Here is a 20,979-nt window from a genome sequence, read left to right on the forward strand (position 1 = left end):
TATTTCATTCCTAAAAAAATGAGAACAGATAAACACTTAAAACAACAGTTAAGGAATCAGTCTTTTCTTCTGCTGAACAACTTGATATAAGGAACCACCCGACTGCATAGTCTGAGTAAAAATGAAGCAGCGATGTCTGTGGCCCATTCTGGAACCAAACTCCTGTTGTAATCAGTGGCAGTTAGCACTAGATTCTAGAAATCATATAGAATCATAGAATCGTTAAGGTTGGAGAAGGCCCTTAAGATCATCAAGTCCTTGCAAATGGCACTGTATTTTTTTCTCTTTTTTTAAATAGGTTCACTCCTTTTGCAAACGGACCAGATGACACTCCAGAGGAGATTCTGGCCAGGATTGGCAGTGGCAAATATGCACTTACAGGAGGAAATTGGGATTCAGTATCTGACACTGCAAAGGTCAGTGAACACTTTCTCAGAATTTTTTTCTTGTTTTCTGAAACGGGCTTGCAGTCTGCAATTGTAACAAACTTAAAGAGAGATAGTCAGAAGGGTTATTTCTCAGTGCCTCGTAAAATAGGAGCTTGCTTATTTATGTTTCTATCACTCCGTGTGAAATAGTGTGTCAGGAATTTTGGTTTATTTCATTAAACTGAAGTATAACATAGCACCGTCAACTGTGAATGCTCTTGAGATTTAAATGGCACAGAACTCTTTATTGGTGCAATTGAACTTTTAATAGCAGTATGGGGTGGTCAATGCCACAAATTCATGGTCTATATGTGAATCACTTTTTTACGCCTCAGAGTTAACCAGGAGCAGGCATTTTTAACTCCTGTACAATTCACAGTTTAGGCTGCTCATCTATCACTAAGCATGGAAACCCCAGGAGATAAAATTCATCTGGTGCTGGCACTTTTGGGCATGAATCTGTGCACTGGTCTATGAGACAGGTAGATGGGCAGGAAAGCTGGCAAGCTTCCAGTTGCCTGGCATTAATCAGAAACTTTGACAGGATTTAGAGACTCCTACAAGAGATTTCGGTTTTAGCAACTGGGAGTATCCAGTGGGAGAACATTGGTATATCCCACCACAAAACTGCAAGTAATCCTAGTAACAATTAATCTTGCTACCAACACCTATGAGCCTCACAATGAATTTTTTATCAGCTGTTCAGTTTTGAAATTAAAATGTCCAGACATGGTAGAACTGATCCCACTGAATTTTAGCCATCTGAATGTTAGATTTCTATTCTAAGCTTTGCTTGTAAGCATGCTTTGGAGTCAGCGAGGAGATGCCTCCAGATGGCATCCTCTCTAGGTGGAGGTTGTCACCCCTATGGGGTCACCAGTAATTAACACTCACTCAGTAAGCTGAATACCCTCCACATTATCCTTCAACTGGATTATCAACTGCGAGTTGAACTTTACACTTGTAAATTTTGAAGATCGCACTTTACATTTTAAAAATATAAAGCATATCTAAACCACATCCTTCTCTCCATTGGACATGCTGGTGATGACACTGCCACCGGTAAGACCTTAGTAAAACCTGCACTGCTATTAATTACTTTTTCCCTTTTACTGTCTTCTTCCTCTTAAATCAAGGACATTGTGTCAAAGATGCTTCACGTAGACCCTCATCAGCGCCTCACAGCGGTCCAAGTCCTAAGACATCCATGGATAGTGAACAGGGAGTATCTGTCTCAAAATCAACTCAGCAGACAGGATGTTCACCTGGTGAAGGTACTTCCTATCCCCCTGCCTCTTTCTTCCTTGCAGAATGAGCTGTCATTTGTGTAAATATTCTGGAAACTGATAGAGGAATTGGGAGGATTATTTTCCACAGACACCAAACTTAATATGGTACCATATTAAGATTTTGACCTGTCACCTGTTTGATTTTTTTAACTTCAAGCTGCGTTGCAATGACTTTGTGGGATTCTGTGCATGTACTGCCACCACTTTGAATTGGAGACGCCCCAGCTGTCTGCCAGCCTAAATGTTGTCATCATTTCATGGAAATCGTTCATGCACATCCATTTTTTCAGGAGACTGGATGGGGAGAGGGAGACAAAAAGCATCAAAGAACTGAATATCAACCCAGTATTTTCTCTTTCTCTATTTTACAGGGTGCAATGGCAGCCACTTACTTTGCTTTAAACCGAGCACCTCAGGCACCAAGGCTGGAGCCTGTATTGTCCTCCAATCTGGCTCAGCGGAGGGGCATGAAAAGACTTACCTCTACCAGGTTGTAGCAGTACCCCCAAAAGGCCTCTGAAAACCCACAGTTTATTATTTGAGAGATTCATCTTTACTTGGCTAGCAGAACTTTTTTGGACAACATGCACATGAAATCGCCAGAACTAGCAGAAGCCCAGAGTAAGGCAAAGGTCTCCTTTGCTCCATCATTTCTTTTACATTCCAGCTAGGGTCCCGAGTTCATCAACTTCACAAAGATGTGCCAATTTTGCCAGTAGCTCTGTTTCCTTACTGAGATAAAGCCAAATAAAGTAGGTGTGCTCCATCCTTCCCATCCTAGGAAATACTATTTTTGAGTCCTTAAGATGTTCCATGGGAACACTGTTTTAATTTTGTTTCTCAAGAAAAGCACTTTTTGCTATGAAGAACGCAGTTGGGTTTGAATGTTTTCAGCTGTTCCAGGATGCATTATGATGAAGTGGCTTGGCTGGTCACCAGTAGACATTAATTAACCTCCACTCACCCCAGGAAGAGTGAAGGCTGCAGAGACACATGAATAATACCTTACTTGAAATAAGTGCTATACAACATGAAGGAGAGAGAGCTGTCAGTGGTGGAAGTACCTTCTGACTTCAAGAAATCTTTTGCACTTTGCCCCTGCCCTCTCTGGAACAAAGCTAGCACCGTTTGAGGAGCGCATGCCACCAGCCCTGACTTACTTGGTCTCCAAGAGCAGAAAATCTCTGAGAAACTCGGTCCTCCGAGCAAATTATTGGGTCTTATGAGACTGTTGCAAAGCATTCACGTAAAACAATGTGAGTAGGATCCTGTGGGTCAGGGGACAAAAAGGTGTCTGATCTCTGCCAGCAAGCAGGAGGTCTGAGAGGACCAGGTGAGGGGGAACCGAGCAGAGGCAGGGAGAGTGCGGGTGTCTTTGAGGACAGTAGGCAAAAAAGCCCATGGCAGTGTGGTGGGGAGTACTGCCAAAGGGAAGTAGCATGCACATGCTTGGGGGGCAAACAGAGATTCCCTTTAAAAGCAAGGGATCGTCCCACTTCAGCAGCTGGTACAGAAGATGGTGGGTGGGTGGGTGTCTGGGCTGCTGAGGGGCCACTCTCCTCCAGGCTGTCACTGCATCTGGTCATGGAGACTGGCTCTGGTGGGCCAGAGTGCCACCCTGGAGCAAGTGAGGCCGTTTCCAGTCATTGCTCCCTGCCCTGCCCTGGCTGCTCACCCAAATCCACCTGTGTCGCCCATTTCATGTCCCTGCCTGGCTGTTCTGCTCTAGCAGAGCTAAATTCCCTGTGCCACATGTGTGTGCGAAGAGTGCCCACTTCTGAAGAGTCCAGCTAACTCTGTTACAAGCTTTAATAATAATAAATTATGAGGAGAAATGGGAGGGTGCTCTGCTTTTATATTTATATAAATATGTACATGTGTATTTATATACATATAAAACAAAACTTCTGTACCCTAATACCTGGATTTTCCAGGTTCAGGGAAAGAAAACTTTGTTGAAACAGTCTCAGCGAAATGGACCTTTTTTCTCATTCCCTGATTTCAAAGAAGACGAGGAAGGTTTGTGGTGCCAGATGTGAACTATTTTTTTATTCTTTTTCTTACCCATCTTGGCTTACGGTGGCCACAAGCTGACCAGGATTCTTCTTTATACTGCTTTTCTTAATTTATGTTTTCCAAGTAAATTTTGTCGCCTCAGATGCTTTGTGGGAAAAGCTAATGTGCTGTGTTGGCTTTTTTTTTTCTGTTGTTATGGGAAAAGAAGGAAAATGTGAACATGGAGCTTCATATGCTGGAGACGGAAACTTTTCCTTGCTGGGTAGTATGTGTATCTCGGAGCTGAACTGGAATTACCAGATCATTGCCTCAGAGTGCCCAAGGGAACAAGGAGATGCAATTGCTATAGCAATATGCTTCCTAAAACTATCTCTGTTCCAATGTTGACTGAACTTTGTTTGTTTGCATTAGTCTTTTTTAAAATTTAAATTTATTCTTAGTAATTTAAACTGATATTTAATTTTCAGGTTTATGTGCTGTGCACAGTGGAGTGCTGCAAAGCAGCTCTCCTTGAAGCCCTTCTCTTTTCTAGAATAAACAGTACTGTGAAACTTCACACAGTGGCTGAATTGGCTGGGACTGATGTGTGCAAACACGCACAGGTGTGTGTCTATGGCTATATACACAGCAGCCCTCATTTTCTCCTCCTCTAAGCTGTGCTCCATATCAGCTTTTTGCTGTCTTTACACTTTTCCTCTTGTTAAAAGTTGTGTCTCATATATTTCTGCTAGCAGCACACTGCAAGGTGAGTCCACAGGCAGGGGATATCCTGCTGATGCAGAAACACTCTGGCCAGCCCTTTTTTCCCTGGAGGTGACTCCTATCCTGAAAGACGGCATGATGGGCACAAGGATTCTAAGGGCAACCTGGAGGAAGGGCTGGATTTTCTGAGGTCCTAGCTGATTTGTGCTGCTTCAACAAAATGTATTTTTAATGGTCAGTGTAATTGTATTGTATATGGGCAGAATGAGTATTGTAAATATTATGTACAGTTTTTGTCTCCCCCTGAGAATTCCTGGTCATCTTTCATTGCTTCAGTCTGCTTTCTCTTCACAGGCATTGGAAACAGTCTAATCCCTTCTTGATATACCCAGTCTTAAATCTCTGAGCATTTTGAGCATCTTTTTCATCTCAATATTATTGTAGGTCAAGTTTAAAGGATGCTTCCCAAAGTTCAATGGTTTGAACCTCTTCCTGATTTAGCTCTTTCTAACCCACCAGCTATCACCCTGTTAACCATACAAGGTTTGGGCCATACAGCATGATACATATTGATGCTCATTAATTACTTTATAAGCCTATAAATTACATATAATGGGGTTTGCTTATTAAGATTTTGCTGCCAGTGCATCCAAATGTATCCACCTGTGTGTGTATATGTACATACATACACCAAAAAAAATGCTGTCCCAGTTTGTCCAAATGAGAATATAAGTGCAGTCAATGCTTGAGATGATATAGAAAAGAAGTTTGTCTGCAGCATTCTTGAAATCTGTCACTGAAAATGGTAGTGATTATTCTGGGTGTGCACAGGTAGCTGTGCCCATCCATGGAAGAAACTGTCCCATGCAGCCTTACCTCTGTCCCAGCTGTGCATCCCCATGCACCACCCCAAGACAGATCAGCTTCCGCCCCCCCACCCCCCACCCCTCAGGCTTGCCACGAGAGGTGCTCTTCTGAGGGTTTTCTTACCTGTTTCGGTCAAGTTGAACCCAATTAAACCAATCCCACTGTCAGTCTTGCTGATCCAGCTCACTTGGACTGAAATTTGCCTCCACCAGCAAATCCAAGAGATGGTCACTCCTGGCAGAGGGGGAAGAACACATCACTGGCACTCATTATTTCAGACGAATAGCACCCGCTGCTTCCCCGGCCCAGCTGGATCCAGGTGAAGACGCATGGCCATGACCTAATTACTGCTACGGTTGCTTTTATACCAGCATCTCCTTTTCAGGCTGCTCGCTACAGTATAGCTCAGCAATAAGCATTTATTCTTTCTAGGAGAAAACTTAACTGAAAAAGGCTTAGCCTCTCTCTCTTTTTCTCTCTGTCTCTCTCTTTATATGTTATATTTAACTCCTGAAAGTCTAAAAATCAATTTGAATTGGGTTATACCATCTTGAAGGTTATTAGTCCATAAAGTGACCTAGTGCCTTAGGCTATTACAAATAGTATAGTTACATTTCTGAACCATCAAAGTGTGCAAAGCAGTGACCACCCAAGGCATACTAACGTGTATCTGTCACAGATATAGTCAGCTCATCTGGAGGGCAACTTCAAAAGCTGTTTTTCAGCTCAGTAGACCAGACTCTGCCCAGCAAGGAGGAGGCATCTCCCCACACTTCGCAGAGCTGGACCCCACCTCTGCAGCTCCAGGACTTTGAAGAGGCCAAATGGTTCTGATGCAATGGGAAGAATTGCCCCAGTTCCTACACAGCACCACAGCTTGTGTATATGGCAAAGGTGTGGGAGATGCTCCTCAGAGGAAGACCTGACCCCTGTCTCCCATTAATTTTTACTCGTTTAAAGTCTGTTTAATTTTTTCAAGCAAGTTTTAACAGCAGATAGCATTTATAAAGCCTGACTTTTTCAGCAAACCACAAGTGACCCTCACAGACACTTCATAATCAACCTCTAAATCTGAAAAATGTGGCCATCTGACAACAGATTTCATATTATCTTGAGCAGCTCCCTGCCCCTGGATACTAGGGACGACCCAAGCAGAGAGAGCTGGGAGGACAGCTTGTGCCACGTGACCTCATGACACAACGTTGCATGTCACACTCTTACAAAGTACAGGTTGTGGGTCGCTGTGCTTCACCTAACCCTGGAGTAATACTGGGACTTTTCTCAGCCAGACTTATGGTTGAACAGGTTTTGGACAGAGTTTGAAAGGGACAATGAATCTGTTGGCTTATAGGGTAGATCAGCCTCTATCAGACAGGGGACAGGCTGGTTCTGCCAACATAGTGCAGCACTCTTTCTAACAACTTGCACCCAGCTCTGGTACATCTGAATACATTCGGACCTTGGTCAAGATGGAAATTGTTGTGTGTCTATGATATGAATTACGCCAGGGCTTGGATCATCCCGTAAGCCACGGGTGCCACAAGTGTTTCTTACGCCAGCAGTCCACAGAGCTTATGACAGCATATGTGAGCGCTGATGCTAAAAAAGGCAGGGAGTCATTTTCTCTTGACCTCAGCTGCTCATCAGTACTTTCGCACCTCCCTTATCCAGGTCACCACAGGGCAAAGCAAATGTTTGTGCATCAGAAAAAGTGGCTGGGGACAGCAGGAAGGCAACGGCATCTTTTTTGCCAGCAGTGCTGTCAACACATTGGTGTAGCTGCAACTTCAGTGTCGCCTCCTTCCCTCTGTTTCAGAGTTATGCTGAGTGAGCCCAGGTGTGGCTCAGAGCCAGGGTGATAACTGATGAGATGTTTGTACAGCAGCAGGTTACCAGTGCCAAGCTGTGCACACAGAGGAGGAGAAGTCCAGGCTTCTGAAAACTTACCACAAGTTCATATAAACTCCCAGGAATGAGGAGGCGTAGGGCTGCAGGTGACATGCCATGGGGAAATAAAAGTTGACTGTGTGTATTTTTGCCACTATTGACTTTATAAAGAGGATACAAAAAATCTTGGGTTTGTTTTTATATCAGCCATTTTTACAGAGGAAATTCCTGCGTTTGTAAAGTGCTACAGCTTTCTAGATCCCTACCTAGTAGAAGTACGGAAGACAAACATGGAAATTAAAGCAGATTACTATAGCAGAAAAGAAGATACCTTAGCTTTCACCAGAAAATTATTTCCATTCAGGTGAAGCGGTATATTAAGATTTGTGTATCAGAAACACCAAAGCAAATATTTAGAAGCAAAGTTCTCTTGTTGAACATCTGCAGATGGCACCTTTAAACAAAAGCCAAGTGAGCTCCAGGGTCACATGTCTGAATCCTAAAAGACAGGCAAGCAGCACAACTGGGCCAACCACCTCAGATATTCCTTACATTAAAATAAAAAGGCCTAAAATAATGTTAATAAGATGCTGTAATATAGTTCATTAAAAAAGGAAAATGTGCAAGCCTGTTTTCTTTTTCTCTTTTGAAGTATACATCATAATCCTATAGAAGTGTGTAGTCATACTTCCTAGCTGACCTCACTCCTAAAACTCTGTGTTGCCCTGAAATATTGTGGCTAAGCTGCTTCTGGTGGCCCAGTTCCTATGTGAACAGTCCCACATTCCCCCCTCCATGTCTGCCACCAACAGGCACAACCAACAATTGCACATCCTCTCGTATTCTGAAAGTTAGCAAAAATTTGAGTGTTTAAACTCGGAAGATAAAGTTAAGTTAAAAGTAAGGGTCTCACTGTGGACAGAACTAAAATTCTCAGTATTTAGGTGAAATGTGGATAGAAGCCTGTTGAAGAGCAAATAAAGTCACAGTAGTTCTTAGAGCCAAACGTCAACCAAATTCTATACACATTTTGTGAGCCCAGACCTTGCATTTCCATGTGCAAGTGAGTGACAACACATGCAAGTCAGTCAGCTAAGCAGGCATCTGATCATGCATGTCAGCCCAGGCTTGCACGTGGAAATGTTTTGCAGCCCAAAGTTTAGAGTCTAAAATTAAGAATTTGGCCCTTTGCATCAGCCTGTGTTGTGTAAACCATGAGGTTCAGTGTTGAACGGTACAACTGCTACTGCTCGCTTAGGTATACATAGTCACCGATTCAATTTGTGTCCAGTCATGTCTCCTAAATGGATGTGATGACGGTCATAGTTTTCAGAGATGCTGTAGCCTGAAAGGCAAATGAGGAAAATTTGTACCCTCTTTGATAAACGAGAATTTTGAAAAGGAGAGGTTGGAAATAAGCATTTGTAAGTGCAGAAAATGAAAAACAGTTGCTAAAAGATTGTTTCTGGTTTGCTACTCAGAGCCAAATCCTGACTCCCTCACCCTTGCTGTGTTAGCTTCTTAATCTGTATGCACCTTCACTGAAACCAGGGGGCAGCTCAGAGCAGGCTCCTCTTGCCTGTCACAGTGGTGGAGTCTGGCAATTAGGTGATGATGTGCAAGGGGTTTACTTGGGTAGTATCCAGTGAATTTGACAAAATATGAACCATGATCTAGCACTTTGTTTACAGGCTCCATATTCATGTTTACAAACAATGATTTCTGAGGCTCACGCTTTTTACGTTTCCTGTATGAAAAGGGCAGCCGGTGTACAGATATTTATTATGTTTACCAGCGTTTCTGAATAGATTTTTTTTATAGTACATGGTTTTATGAAGTGTAATATTTTTATAGCAGAATGATGATCTTTGGACTTTCTATATTGTTACATACAACTGTTTGCAAATAAGCTCTTTGCTCCCTTTTTTCTGTGCACTCTATCCAGTGTTGCTGCTGCTACTGTTGCTGGCCTCAGCGGCTGCTGCCCCGCTGTGACGTGGGCTGACGGTATTGTGAAACTGTGCAAACTATCTTCAAAGAGCTGTGACTGTGCTGAAGGGCTGGCGGTGTGCTGGGTCCCTCCCGGCAGGAGGGATGGGGAGCTCTACTCTACCAGGGCAAGAGTTTACTGTGGATGGCCCCCGAGGAGAAGCCTCAGTGCTCACCTTTGTCTGTACTCTGCCATTTTGGCTTGGCATGCCCATCCTTTCCTTTCTTTATAAAGAAATAAAAAAGAAAAGAAAAAAAAAGGATCCTGCTCATTTTTGCATAATTCCGTTCCAGTCCCCAAGCACTGGCCATGTTTGACTGCCATGTGTTGGTCACAGTAAAATCACACAGTTACCTTTTTAAATCCATAGATTCATCATAGAATGGTTTAGGTTGGAAGGGACATTTAGCGGTCATCTAGTCCAACCCCCCCTGCAGTGAGCAGAGACATCTTCAACTAGATCAGGTTGCTCAGAGCCCCGTCCAGCCTGACCTTGAATGTTTCTAGGGATTTCCAGGAAATTACGCCTGGAGCTGTTTTTTCAGTGCAGCCTGAAGACTCAGACCTCTGCTTTGGGAAGCAACAAGTAAGCTTTTAAGCCCTCATCAGACAGACAGTTCACCTACCAGACAAATGAGTGCTTTCACACAAGCTGCCTGGCATGGATTTCCCTTACCCTTTAGAAATATTACAAGGTATGGTTCTTCTGGAAACTGCTGGTCACTGGCAAGCAGCCTGCATAGCCTCTTCTGCTTGCCGAACTTACTAGTGACCACGAAAGGAAAATCAACCCCTCCTACTTTGAGGGATTGGTTCTGCTTGCCTGGTGTTACCACATCTGAGCCTGCACACCATTACACTGGCGTTCCCATCTGTAGATTTCCATTAACCCCAGCAGCATCGCAGAGATGACGAATCCAGCTCAGGATCCTCACAGGAACAGCATGTGGTACCAGATATGGAGAAACTGCATGTGATTCAGGTCCAAGCAAGCATAACCAAGCAATCTTGGACTTCAGATGTGTTACTCATAGGATATCTGCTCTGATCATAGGTTATCTCATGCTTCTGTTCTCCTGCCAGCTCTTCCTGTCCTTCCTTTCTTTTCTCTGTCCCTAAAAGAAATTACCCTCCTGCTCCTTTAGCCCTCATGGTCCTTCATCACTAGGACAGGTGTGTGTCCCTCCCCATTCTCTTCCTCCACACCCCAGTGACTATCATGTATTACTCCTCCTTTCCCTTACCAAACTTCTGTCCCATCTTGTGGCTTTTATAAACTCTCCTGGCAGGCAGGCCAATGACTCCTGTACACCTGACTTTATAGGCCCAGTGGTTAAAAAAGGAGGCATTTCTGGAGAACCTTAATCATATACAAGAACATCCAAATGGGAAAACTGAGCGAGAAATAAAAAAGCTTTCTCTTCTCTCACCTCTTCTCATTCCTCCTTTAACATGACCATTATCAGGAATGAGCCAAGTTCAGCCAGTGTTTGACATGCATAGCTTTGCAGAGTGCCTGGTTAGGAAGCCCTGTGGAATGTCAGGCCGTGGGCAGGCAGATGTGAGTCTTTCCCTCCAACCCCAGAAAACGACTAAATGAGATGTCTGGAGGTTTTACCTCTCCTGTGGGGTACCACTCACTGACGTTGATACTACTCCTTAAAGAGAAGGGCTTGTCAGAATATGTTCAGGTGCTTGATCTAAGACACGTCCTTTTAGGAAATCTGCATCAGCAATCATCCTAAATCTCTGCAGTTACTGGTAAGTAACCATGCTTTTTTTCCCTGGATGGAGAACAGTGCATTTGTTAAAATAATAAAACAATTCCCCTCCCCCTTAGTCAACACTTATTTCCTTCTTACGTCTTCCTCCTGCTTTATCCCATTCCAGTTCACCTTTGACTGCTTCATCCCCTTTTCGAGTCCCACTTGCTGTGTACTATGAGAATTGTCCTGAGGCTTAGAAAGTCTTGTTATATGTCTAAATAGCATCTTGTTCAAGGGTGGCAAAATGGCTGGCTGAGCGCCCCAGACACTACAGCAAGGCAAATAATAGGTAGTAACAGTAATGGCTAATGTCTCAAATCACAAGAAGCAGAGATTTTGTATAAAAGCTCCAGAGAAGAGCTGAAGAAAAAGATCTTTGGCTGTACCCAGCTATTCAGGTTAACCACAGATAACCCTGCAGTGCACCGGCTGCTAAAGATACCATAATCCCACTGTCTGGATGCAAGATAGAAGTAAGTGGATTTCTGTCCATTCATCCAGACGGACTGGAGAGCTATTCGTGGTGTCCTCTCTGTTTTCTAAACAACCAAAGCTGGCCTGAGCTCAATTCCATTCTTTATTAAGGAAATTAGTTTATAAAAAGGCTGGTGAGTCACAGTCTGTGGTGAAGCTGCATGTTGTTTTGGTTTGGCACGCTCCTGCCTAATTCATTCTTCCTGTCCTTCAGGTTCTGCAGTCACTGGTAAAAATAGCTACAGTGGCAAAGCCTCACACTTTCCCTACCGGAGAAAGCAGGCTTCAGTTTTAATGATAATCTCCTTGCTAAGACATGAAAATGAAGAGTCAGTGATTTCCACTGCATTTACCCAGATTTGCCCCATTATTGGCTGGGCTCTTCTCTCTATTGTAAACTCCATTATAATCAGTTAGACACTTTACTTATCCATTCACGAGAGCTGCTTCTCCAATGGTGAAGCATGAAGGTGTATTTCTCCTTAGCATCTGACTTGGATGATTTCAGATAGGCATCTCTACTAACTGCTGTATTCCACAGTGACCTCAGCCATGTTGGACACAGTGATGAGGTCATGCCCCGATGTCAGTAACCATGTCCCTTCGAAGCTGGAACCCACGTACTGAGAAAAAAACATTATCGGCTTAAAGCATATGAGACTTTTCCTAGAGACCTAAATTTATTTCACCTGTTGATACTAAAACAGTTTTGATTTTAGGAATGGTAGCTATTACCATGGAGCCTTAAACAGAGAGAACAGAAATAACCTGCATTTCACTTCTGAGAAGTGACAAGAGTGACCCGTCAGCTTTGAAGCAGTCTTGACAGTGCTGATCTTCTGCTATTTGGACCTCTAGTCCCATTTCAACCACCAGTGTGCTGCCTTGTGTTACACTCTGGGTGGAGCTGCACATCAACTGCAGGCCTGCGGTCTTTGTATTGGGTCTGTGGACTAATACGTGCGGGTAAAGTGTCTGTCCAGGGATTAACAACATGCTCCTCAATGTGTGCTTAGATGGCCAGTAAAAAAGTGGAATACACAGCTGAGATGTATGCATGCTTTTGGCCCAGCCAAAAGAAAATGCACATCAAGCTGAGCAAAGGTGAGGACTATTTATTCTGCAATTCAGGTGCAAATTTGTTATTACTCTCCCAAGCCCAGGAAGGACAGCAACCTTCTGTGGAGCTCATGTCAGGTATCCAACATGCACATTCACAAAACTTCCACAACCCCCAATTCCAGGAAGTCTCCAAGTTGCCCCATGTTCTTCTACCCAATTGGATAGTCTGTGAGGAAAAACACAGCGCTGGCAGTTGAACCAGGGTGAGTTAGTTATTAGTACGTCCACCAACACCAGCAGGAGTCTTTGGTCTTACACTAACATGACCTTTAAACTTGGTATGTTTTTATACCATTTATAGCAGTTCAAGTCTGGAATACCTCCGCTGTCATGCAGTCAACAGCTAAAAACTCAGTCTGAAACAGGCTGGGTGGCGACCCCTCAGACACAGAAGCTTTCTTCCAGATTATGCTTCATTTCAAGTAGGATGCCTAACTGGGGAAGGTCCCTTGCCATTGGCCATATCCTATGCTTAAACACCAGTGCTTCAATCTTCTCAAAACTTTCAGTCAATATGATCAACAAGCACTTGATGCTCTTAAAAAGCTTTCTATAAAGATTACGAGAAAAACCCACCAATGTAACTGGAAGCTCCATCCCCGGCTTCAAAAGGAAACTGGAATAGGAGGTTAGGCAGTATATGTTAAAGGTAAGAATGTCATGCAAAACGCGTCATTCAGGCCTTAAGTGCCATTTTTAAAATGCACCAACTAATACCACTCAATACATTTAAAGGATTCAGAGTTTGGATGCAGGGAAGAACAAAAAATGCCTGCCATGCAGATGATTAAAGACCCTGATCTGTTCAGCTCAGCCTGGAGATGGCTGAGAGGCAATTTGATTACAAGAATCTTCGCAGGGAGAAAAATCCCATGTTCTGGAAGCACAGAGAGCCAGACCAGAGCACAAAACCAGGCTGGTGCAAAATCCACACAGCTGCAGAATGGAAATAAGGTAGCCATAGTTTTAAAACGAAGCTGGTTATTCATGGAATAAACCCATTAAAAGAGAAAAGATGTTTGCCGTTCCTCTCAGTGGCTTTCAGTAGATATGCCTTAGCAGACAAAAGGTTAGTATGGAAGCAAGTGGATGACTTCAATAGTCTGCAGTAATCTGGAAATCAGTTTAAATTCTATGATGGTCTCTTTTGTCCTCAAATGTGATATGCATTCATATTGCCCTACCACAAGTAGTCAGCACTGAGTGAAGAGCTCGGGTTTCCACAGGACTGATGGATGAACTCCAAAGATTAATTCAAAGATTTGTAGGCCACAACAACTGGGATAATCCACTTTCTCTGTTTAAATCTGTTATCTTCACCATGGTACATGTGGAGAATCTTTGCTGTCTTTGACAATATATAATACCCCTCTGAAATTTTGTGATGCTCAACACTATCTAAAATGTTAATTTAGAACACCCTATTCCACACTATTGGTGCAGTATGGTTAAAACCTATAGCAAGACTGGGTAAATGGTGTTCCCCAAAAGTAAAAAACTCACTGCCTTAAAACCAAAATAAGTTACAATAGCATTAGTAGTGCACTAAAATGTGAACCACAGGAGGGCCTTAAACAAACAGATGTCAAACATGAGTGAAACCTTCCAGTAAAAAGAGATAAGGAAGGCTTTAATCTTGAATAAGCACTCCAATTAGAATCAGGCTGTTTAAAAGAGAGTGAAAATTAAACCACAAAACCTTGAATTCTTAAATTTCCAGCTGAGTTATGATTCATGAACTGACTGCCTTCATGCAGCTTCTGTACATCCATAGGAGGTACCCCAAGATAGATAGATAGAGAGGCTGCAGGAGCCTAATCATAGCATCCTGGATATTAAAGGAAAAAAAAGGAAGGAAGAAGGGAAGTAAAATATCAAAAACAAATGTAAGTGCTGCTCATAATAATGCATAGTGACAGTGAAAGAAGGTGCTTCTCCAGGGAAAACGCTACCCCATTCCCTCCCTCGGCTTCAATATTGTAAGTGTTAGCAATTCCCATAATAAGTATTTTTGGTAAATCCTAAACACTGAAGATCACATCTAGTGAGAGTTGTTCCACCTCTGTGACAAAGCACTGCTGGAGCAGCCTCCCTGAGGTTCGATGTGGCTGAGATTTGTGCTGAGCAGGCACTCAGTATGCAAGTGCTGCATAGCCACCCCCATCAGGGTGCCCTGCTGCCAAGAGACAGTCCCTCCTTTTAGCCCAAAGAGCCTTAAATAAGCCTACACAGTTGGAAGTGTGCATCACGCTCCTGGGAGATGGGGTGTGTGGGTCTGACCAACACCAGCCTGAACCCCATCAGCTCCTTGATGGGGTTCCCTGCTCTGAGCTGCAGCACCGTTGGCAAGTACTGGAACCACAGGGTTTTCACATGATGCAGAGATGATGCTCACGCTGCGTCCTCCTGAGCTTTCCACAGAAAAGAAGGAGCTGCTTTCAGCAGGTTGTAAAAGCATACTTGTACACAGCCTTCAGGAGGGACACCCTGAGCAGAAAGAAGAACCAAAGTCACAGGGTGGTGTCAGGATAAGGGCATTCCTCTACTCCATATTTCCTCTTGGTTATGTTTTGTTGAGCTTCATGCTCAGTGTGAAAGGTTTGGCTTCTGCTCTGGCAGGGCTAACCCTCCCCTCCTCACCCACACGGTGAAGCTGGGTCTGCAGGGCAGATGCTGCAATCTGCTCCAGGTGTTGCAGTATCTAGGTGTTGCACAGCTTTTGGATGTAGGCTTTTGTATTTAATTTATATGTAAAAACCAAGATATCTTTGGTAGAAAACAAGAGAGTCCTTGTGAACTGAAGCTGTAGCATCACCACCCAATATTAATGTTTACTGGAAAGATCAATACCCAGACAAAAGATGGCCTCAGACGTCTGTGGGACACAATATTTCAAATGTTTCTGAGAAGAAAAGGATCCTCACTACAGAGTCTGGAGGTTGTCTACAACCACCCATCTCATGTTTGCACATGCACATTTGGGTACATGAGTAAAATACATCTACTTTTTTAAAAGTATACACACTTGAACCAGTACTTATTTTTTTCTGTTAGACCTTGTATAAACCTAAATGACTCCCTGCTGGGTCCTGAATGACCTTGTAGAAGTCCACCAGGACCTATTGTTTATTTCACTTTGATCCCAGTAGCTCTGGAAAGGACTTTGGCATATTTACCTTCAAGTTACTCATCTTGTATGCCCACGGTTTGTTTATCCGCTGCAGTCCACTGAAATTTCCCCTCTTTCTTTTTGTTAAAGAAATAGGCCAAAGGTGATTTCAGGGCCCCTATCTGGGTATGCATCACTAATTCAATCAAAGACAACCTTCGGCTTCCTCTAGTAAGTCAGGGACATCCTAGACACTGTCTTCACTGTTCTTCAGTGAGTTGGAGAAATCTCGGTCCATCAAGCAAAAAATTGAACCTAACTCAAGTGGATTTAACACCACCGAGGATAATATAATTAGACCAAAGTGACCCCTGGTCTAATCAAGCCTTTCTGGCTCAAGCATCCTATTCTGCTTTTTTTCGTAAATCAAGCCTACTGATATTTATGTTCAAAGTTTTCGAGTGGCAGTAGTTGAGGTACTTGGTCCTTAACAGGGGAAGGGCTGGAAAAGGAGAATAGCACAGAGCTGTACTTTTCTACCAGGAATGAACCCCCACTCCTGGCCATCCTCCAGACTCATTTGGGTTATTTAGGCTGGGGAGAGCCAAGGTACCAGGAAACAGCATACTTAAGTATGGTAAGTGAATTTATTAGTAGTGAAACATACCAGGAACCTATATTCTTATCAGATTCTACTAAATTTATATTTAGCCAGCTCAATAAAGACCCATGAGTCCTGAGGAAAGGATTACATAGCTAAAATGACTGTCATTAATTAACAGTGTGCCTCAACTTTGACCCCTTCACTTTCTGTCATCAGGCAAAACCCTGATTTTAGTCTCCTCCTTACAACCTGTAGGACGTTTTCATTAGAAAAAAACACTTAAGAAGGACACAGAAAGCTTGGGAGAAAACCCGTGACTAGTTCTCCTCATAAAACAAGTGTTTCAGCACACACTTTGTAAGGCAGTAATGGAAGAAACAAACCTCCTCACAACCTTATGTGAGATGTTCAGAAAAAGGAACTAGTTTTTTAAATATAGAACAGAAAACTATTTCTACATTTTTTAACCTGTTGGATTCATTGCCAAGGCAGGTTTTCCATAACAAGGAAACCAACTTGGCTTTGTAGCCCAGTTCGACGCCTGCTAGGAGTAGCGCCCTGCCGAGTAAGCACTACCAGCCCCCAGCTCTGCTCCTCTGGGGGTGGTAATTACAGTGATGAAGCGATTATGTGCCATTTAACTGTAAAAGAAGCTTTCCCTAACTGAGTGAAGGAGGACAATTTTGCAAGGTGGCGTTTCAAGAGGCTCTCTTACCCCAGCTGACCTGATTTAGCAATATAAAGTACAGAGTGCACCTGACTGAACAAGCAGCCCTCATCCCTTCCTTCCCAAACACAAGATAATCATCAACAGTTGCTTCAAGGATACCAGCAATGCAGTGGTGCAATACTAGAAACAGAAGTTTGGTGCTTCTCCTCACATGGATGCGGGGGCATGGTTTTTAAAAAATGACCATTTATTATCATAATTTCTTTACTTAAGTAAAGAGAATGTTATAAGTTAAAAAACAAATACTGTCCATTTTTAAATAGTAATCACTATATCTTTGTAGCCCAGCACCTGTATCTACATTACCAACTGAAATTATAAGTATCCTGTGAATAAACTGTTTAATTGGAATTTTTTCCCCATGTTGTAAAAACTGATTTATTCTAAACAGCCCTGGCAATATAGTTTTATATTTAAAAATAGAATCTAAAATTATCTCATCTGAAGCATTATTAGGTTAGTAAGTTGTAGAGATGAGCTTCAGCCCAGAAAAAGATCTTAAAACACTTATAATCATTCAGCCTTCATGACGGTAAAAACACAGATAGATATAGCCGTCACCACTTCATGTATTTCAGCATGAAGTTGACTTAAGTAGTTTCAGCTGCAGTTTTGGGCATCTGTTTTATCATGTGTGACTAACTGAGGACTTAGAGAAGCCGTATCACAGAAAAGCCACATCCTCCAGCTGCCTGAGGGCTTTGCTGCACCACACACATCCCATGCTAATCATGCAGGGCACATCCTCCGTCTACAGCCATTTGGCTTTTAGGAAAGAAATTCCCAGGAGAAAACTTGCCCTTAAGAATAGTTGTACCATAAGCTTTAAGTACAGGAAGATAGTGTTTTGGGTGGGTTTCTTTGTTTTGGGTTTTTCCCACCTCTCAAACAGGATCTGAAGCTGGCAGTCATCTCAGCAGTGGAGTGCTGCTCCCCCCCATGAGCAGTGGCCTCCAGCTCATCCAGGCTGCCTCCCAGGCACACAGGAACAGCACCTGTGCAGCATCACTGCAAATCCAGCTGCTGCTCTGCCAGAGTGTTTTACTGTTTCCCTTTGTCTATACAACTTTGGACATTATATGATTTTTCACAGGACAGGACCAGCTGTCTTCTACACACATACGATATAGACTGTGACAGGGACAGAGCTTGCACAATTCCTACATATATAGTGTAGAATGACAGGAATAACTATGCTAATAAAAGCTTCAAGTGTTCAGACCTGCCCATCTGTAATCTAATCATGACAGACAGGTCTTTTTGCATCTAAGGCAGGAACAAGCAGTGATAATTGCAACAATTTCCTGGAATGCTTGTCTTCTACGCTGACAAAATACTTTATTCTTCCTTTGTTATAGGTAGCACCTCTTGCTTCAGTTCCTGCTGCCCAGCTGTTGCTTGGCTTGCCAAAGATGATTGTTAATCACAATAGTTGCTAACTTGCCAATATTTATGTCTCAGCAATCCAAATTCTCTTCCAGATGCATTTTGCAAGTATTTTATTCTTCGCTTCTTGACTTTGTCCATTATAATTCCTACATCACACTGTTCCTTTGGCCATTTATAAAGGGGGGGTGTCTATCTTTTTCTTGTGTTTTTATAAATGCTACATTGTTGCCTTATTTGTAGGTCCTCAGCTGGAAATACATGCTTTTATTTTGATGCTTGATCCTACTCCAGATCCTACTGAGAGCTGCAGATGATGAAATGCCTCTAGCTCCACAATGTAATAATTGATACTAATTGATTAGGTTTTACATAGGAACTATTAAGCTTGCAAATGATATGTGCTGATCTTATGCAACTGTGTGCCAGCTCCGCAGTGAGTGTGAGCCCTGTTAGCTGCTATGTTCTTCAGCACTGTGAAAAGTATTTCTGCATTTTGGAAAATGTTTTCTAAAATGAGGTATATCTTCTTCTAGAGTGATTCTGTTGTTATGCATTTATTTCAGCTTTCTTTAGACTAATACTAATTCATATTTCTACTAGGATGTCTCTGCAAACGTGTCAGGGAAGACCATGCATTTTACAGAGATTATTATTTATATGAGGCAGGCTCCTGAGTTAGCATTCTGAAGTGTTCAATCTACTTAGTTACTGCTGTATGCTCCACACAGAATAAAACTCCTCAAGCATCATGCCAGCACCTAGGGATAATGTATCTGTAATCAAAGATGCAAAGATAGATGCAAGTGTCAGATCAAACTGTGCTCTTGCTTGGCAATTTGATATTGCAGGCTGATTAAATGTCATAGTCGATGGCTCTGGTCAATCTTCCCATTTACCTACCAGATGATTTGTGTCCACTTTAATGAAGAGGTATTTCATTACAAGGTCTAAGACGACTGTCATAGCAATACATCTTTTCTTCATGTTTTTCTGCAACTTTGGAACTCCCACAGGAGGGAAGTAATAACTTCAGTCCTGAGGTCACAGTTTCTTGAACAGCTTGTTTAATTGTTTTTCCCTTGTCTGTCATGAAACACTCCAAATAATGTTTTCCTGCAAGTCCTTTCACAGCTGGGAAAAGGCACCATCATTTTTCCCTGCAGAAGTTTGTTAACAGTTGTATCAGATACGTCCCTTAGGACTGACTTAATGTCTTACACCAGAAGCTTAAGTACTGCATAGCACTAGTAGATTGTTCTGCAATGTCCATAACACTTTTTTTTTTTCACTTGTTTTATTGCCAGACAGGTAGTGCATTCCTCTCTCCCTGACAGGGACATGCCACCATGCATTTGCCTGCAAAGGCATGTCAAAAGGAAGAAGGAGGCACCCTAAAAGGAGAGAAATTGCAGGCCACTTCACTCAGCAGCTCCATCTCCATCTGTTGAGGTTAAGAAGTTCTGGTTGCTGAGCCACAGTTCTGGGATGAGGAGAACAGGAAGGGCCATACGTCTCCTGCAGCTGGACACAGAAATGGGGAATGTGGGATATGGAGACTCTTCTGGGGAGACAGAGGATTCTTTTGCTAAATAGAACCATAATCCAACAGCTTGCCTCCTCACATAGACAAAATCCAAGATACTGCGAAAAATTACTAAGGCTCACCCAGGCCCAACCACCTTAGGTATGTGTGTCCTTGTGGGCAAAAATGCCAGCACTAGGTGTGCTAGCACTGAAGATTTGGGGACCCAAGGCTGAAGCAGCTAGGGATGCTCTCCTCCATCCCCCCAGCTGCAGGCAGCAGTTCAGGAGAGTGCAGATGTGTGATGGCAAGGGATGATGAGCTGCAGAAATGGTATCTGCAAAAAGCCTCTGTTATTAGAGAGCATCGCATGTAGAGTAACTGCTGGACAACCCTAGAGTCTACCTGCTGAAAACAAGGAAGGGAACTCAAATGCACCAGCTTGCTAATCTAGTGAGGAACAGTTTAAAGACAATCAGTTGCAAAAGTCAGTAAGTGAGTTAAAAAAGTAGTGATCCAGCCAAAGGCCGAGGGAAAACAAGGAGAATAACTGGGCAGCCTAATAAACTTCAGAGGCATCTCCTCGCAGAGGTCAGAAGTACAAGGCTAACAAGAAATAAATCAAAGCAACGGGAATTCCAGGAAGACATTCCAGGAAATGGCAGGTAGGGATTTTGTGAAGGTAATCTAAGGGATAAAAGATTGCAGGGGATCTGTCTGTTTGAAAACTGAACCAGCTACAACTACCTTTTCTGAGTAGAAGAAACATAGGAGCCATCCTCAGGCATATGTGGTCTGGCTTATTCATTCACAAGCACCTAATGACCTAAAAATCAAAAGGGAACATACATAGCCAAAAGGACATATGAATAGATGAAAATAAAGAAATAGTATCAGCCTGCAGATAACAGAATTGGAAAGATTAAGGCATGAAATCAGTTTCAGCTACCATGGGACATAAAAGACAACTAAAGAAGTTTGATAAAAGCATTAGAAATTAAAATAAGACAAAGGAAATTGCAGTCATTAAATAATGCAGAAAGAGCCCATAACAGGTAAAGGCAGAAGTATGATACTAATAACT

At 42.8% G+C, this 20,979-nt stretch overlaps 1 protein-coding gene across 2 annotated transcripts in view; it reads left to right on the top strand.

The window, feature by feature from the left end:
- RPS6KA2 (ribosomal protein S6 kinase A2) overlaps window positions 1-9,449 on the top strand; it is a 183,166-nt gene extending 173,717 nt beyond the window's left edge. Inside the window, exons 19-22 of one of the 2 annotated variants that reach the window (XR_010372137.1) lie at window positions 299-416; window positions 1,565-1,702; window positions 2,089-5,621; window positions 9,135-9,449. Coding sequence is in view for 1 of the 2 variants with exons in the window: in XM_064446922.1 (XP_064302992.1) it covers window positions 299-416; window positions 1,565-1,702; window positions 2,089-2,214 (382 nt within the window). In the remaining variant the exon portion in view is untranslated. Of the gene's footprint in view, window positions 1-298; window positions 417-1,564; window positions 1,703-2,088 lie in introns of both variants that reach the window. The other variant, XM_064446922.1, reaches the window with a different exon arrangement.
- The last annotated feature ends 11,530 nt before the right edge of the window (window positions 9,450-20,979 follow it).

This window comes from Phalacrocorax carbo, chromosome 3 (genome assembly GCF_963921805.1).
Source record: "Phalacrocorax carbo chromosome 3, bPhaCar2.1, whole genome shotgun sequence".
Classification (NCBI taxonomy): domain Eukaryota; kingdom Metazoa; phylum Chordata; class Aves; order Suliformes; family Phalacrocoracidae; genus Phalacrocorax; species Phalacrocorax carbo.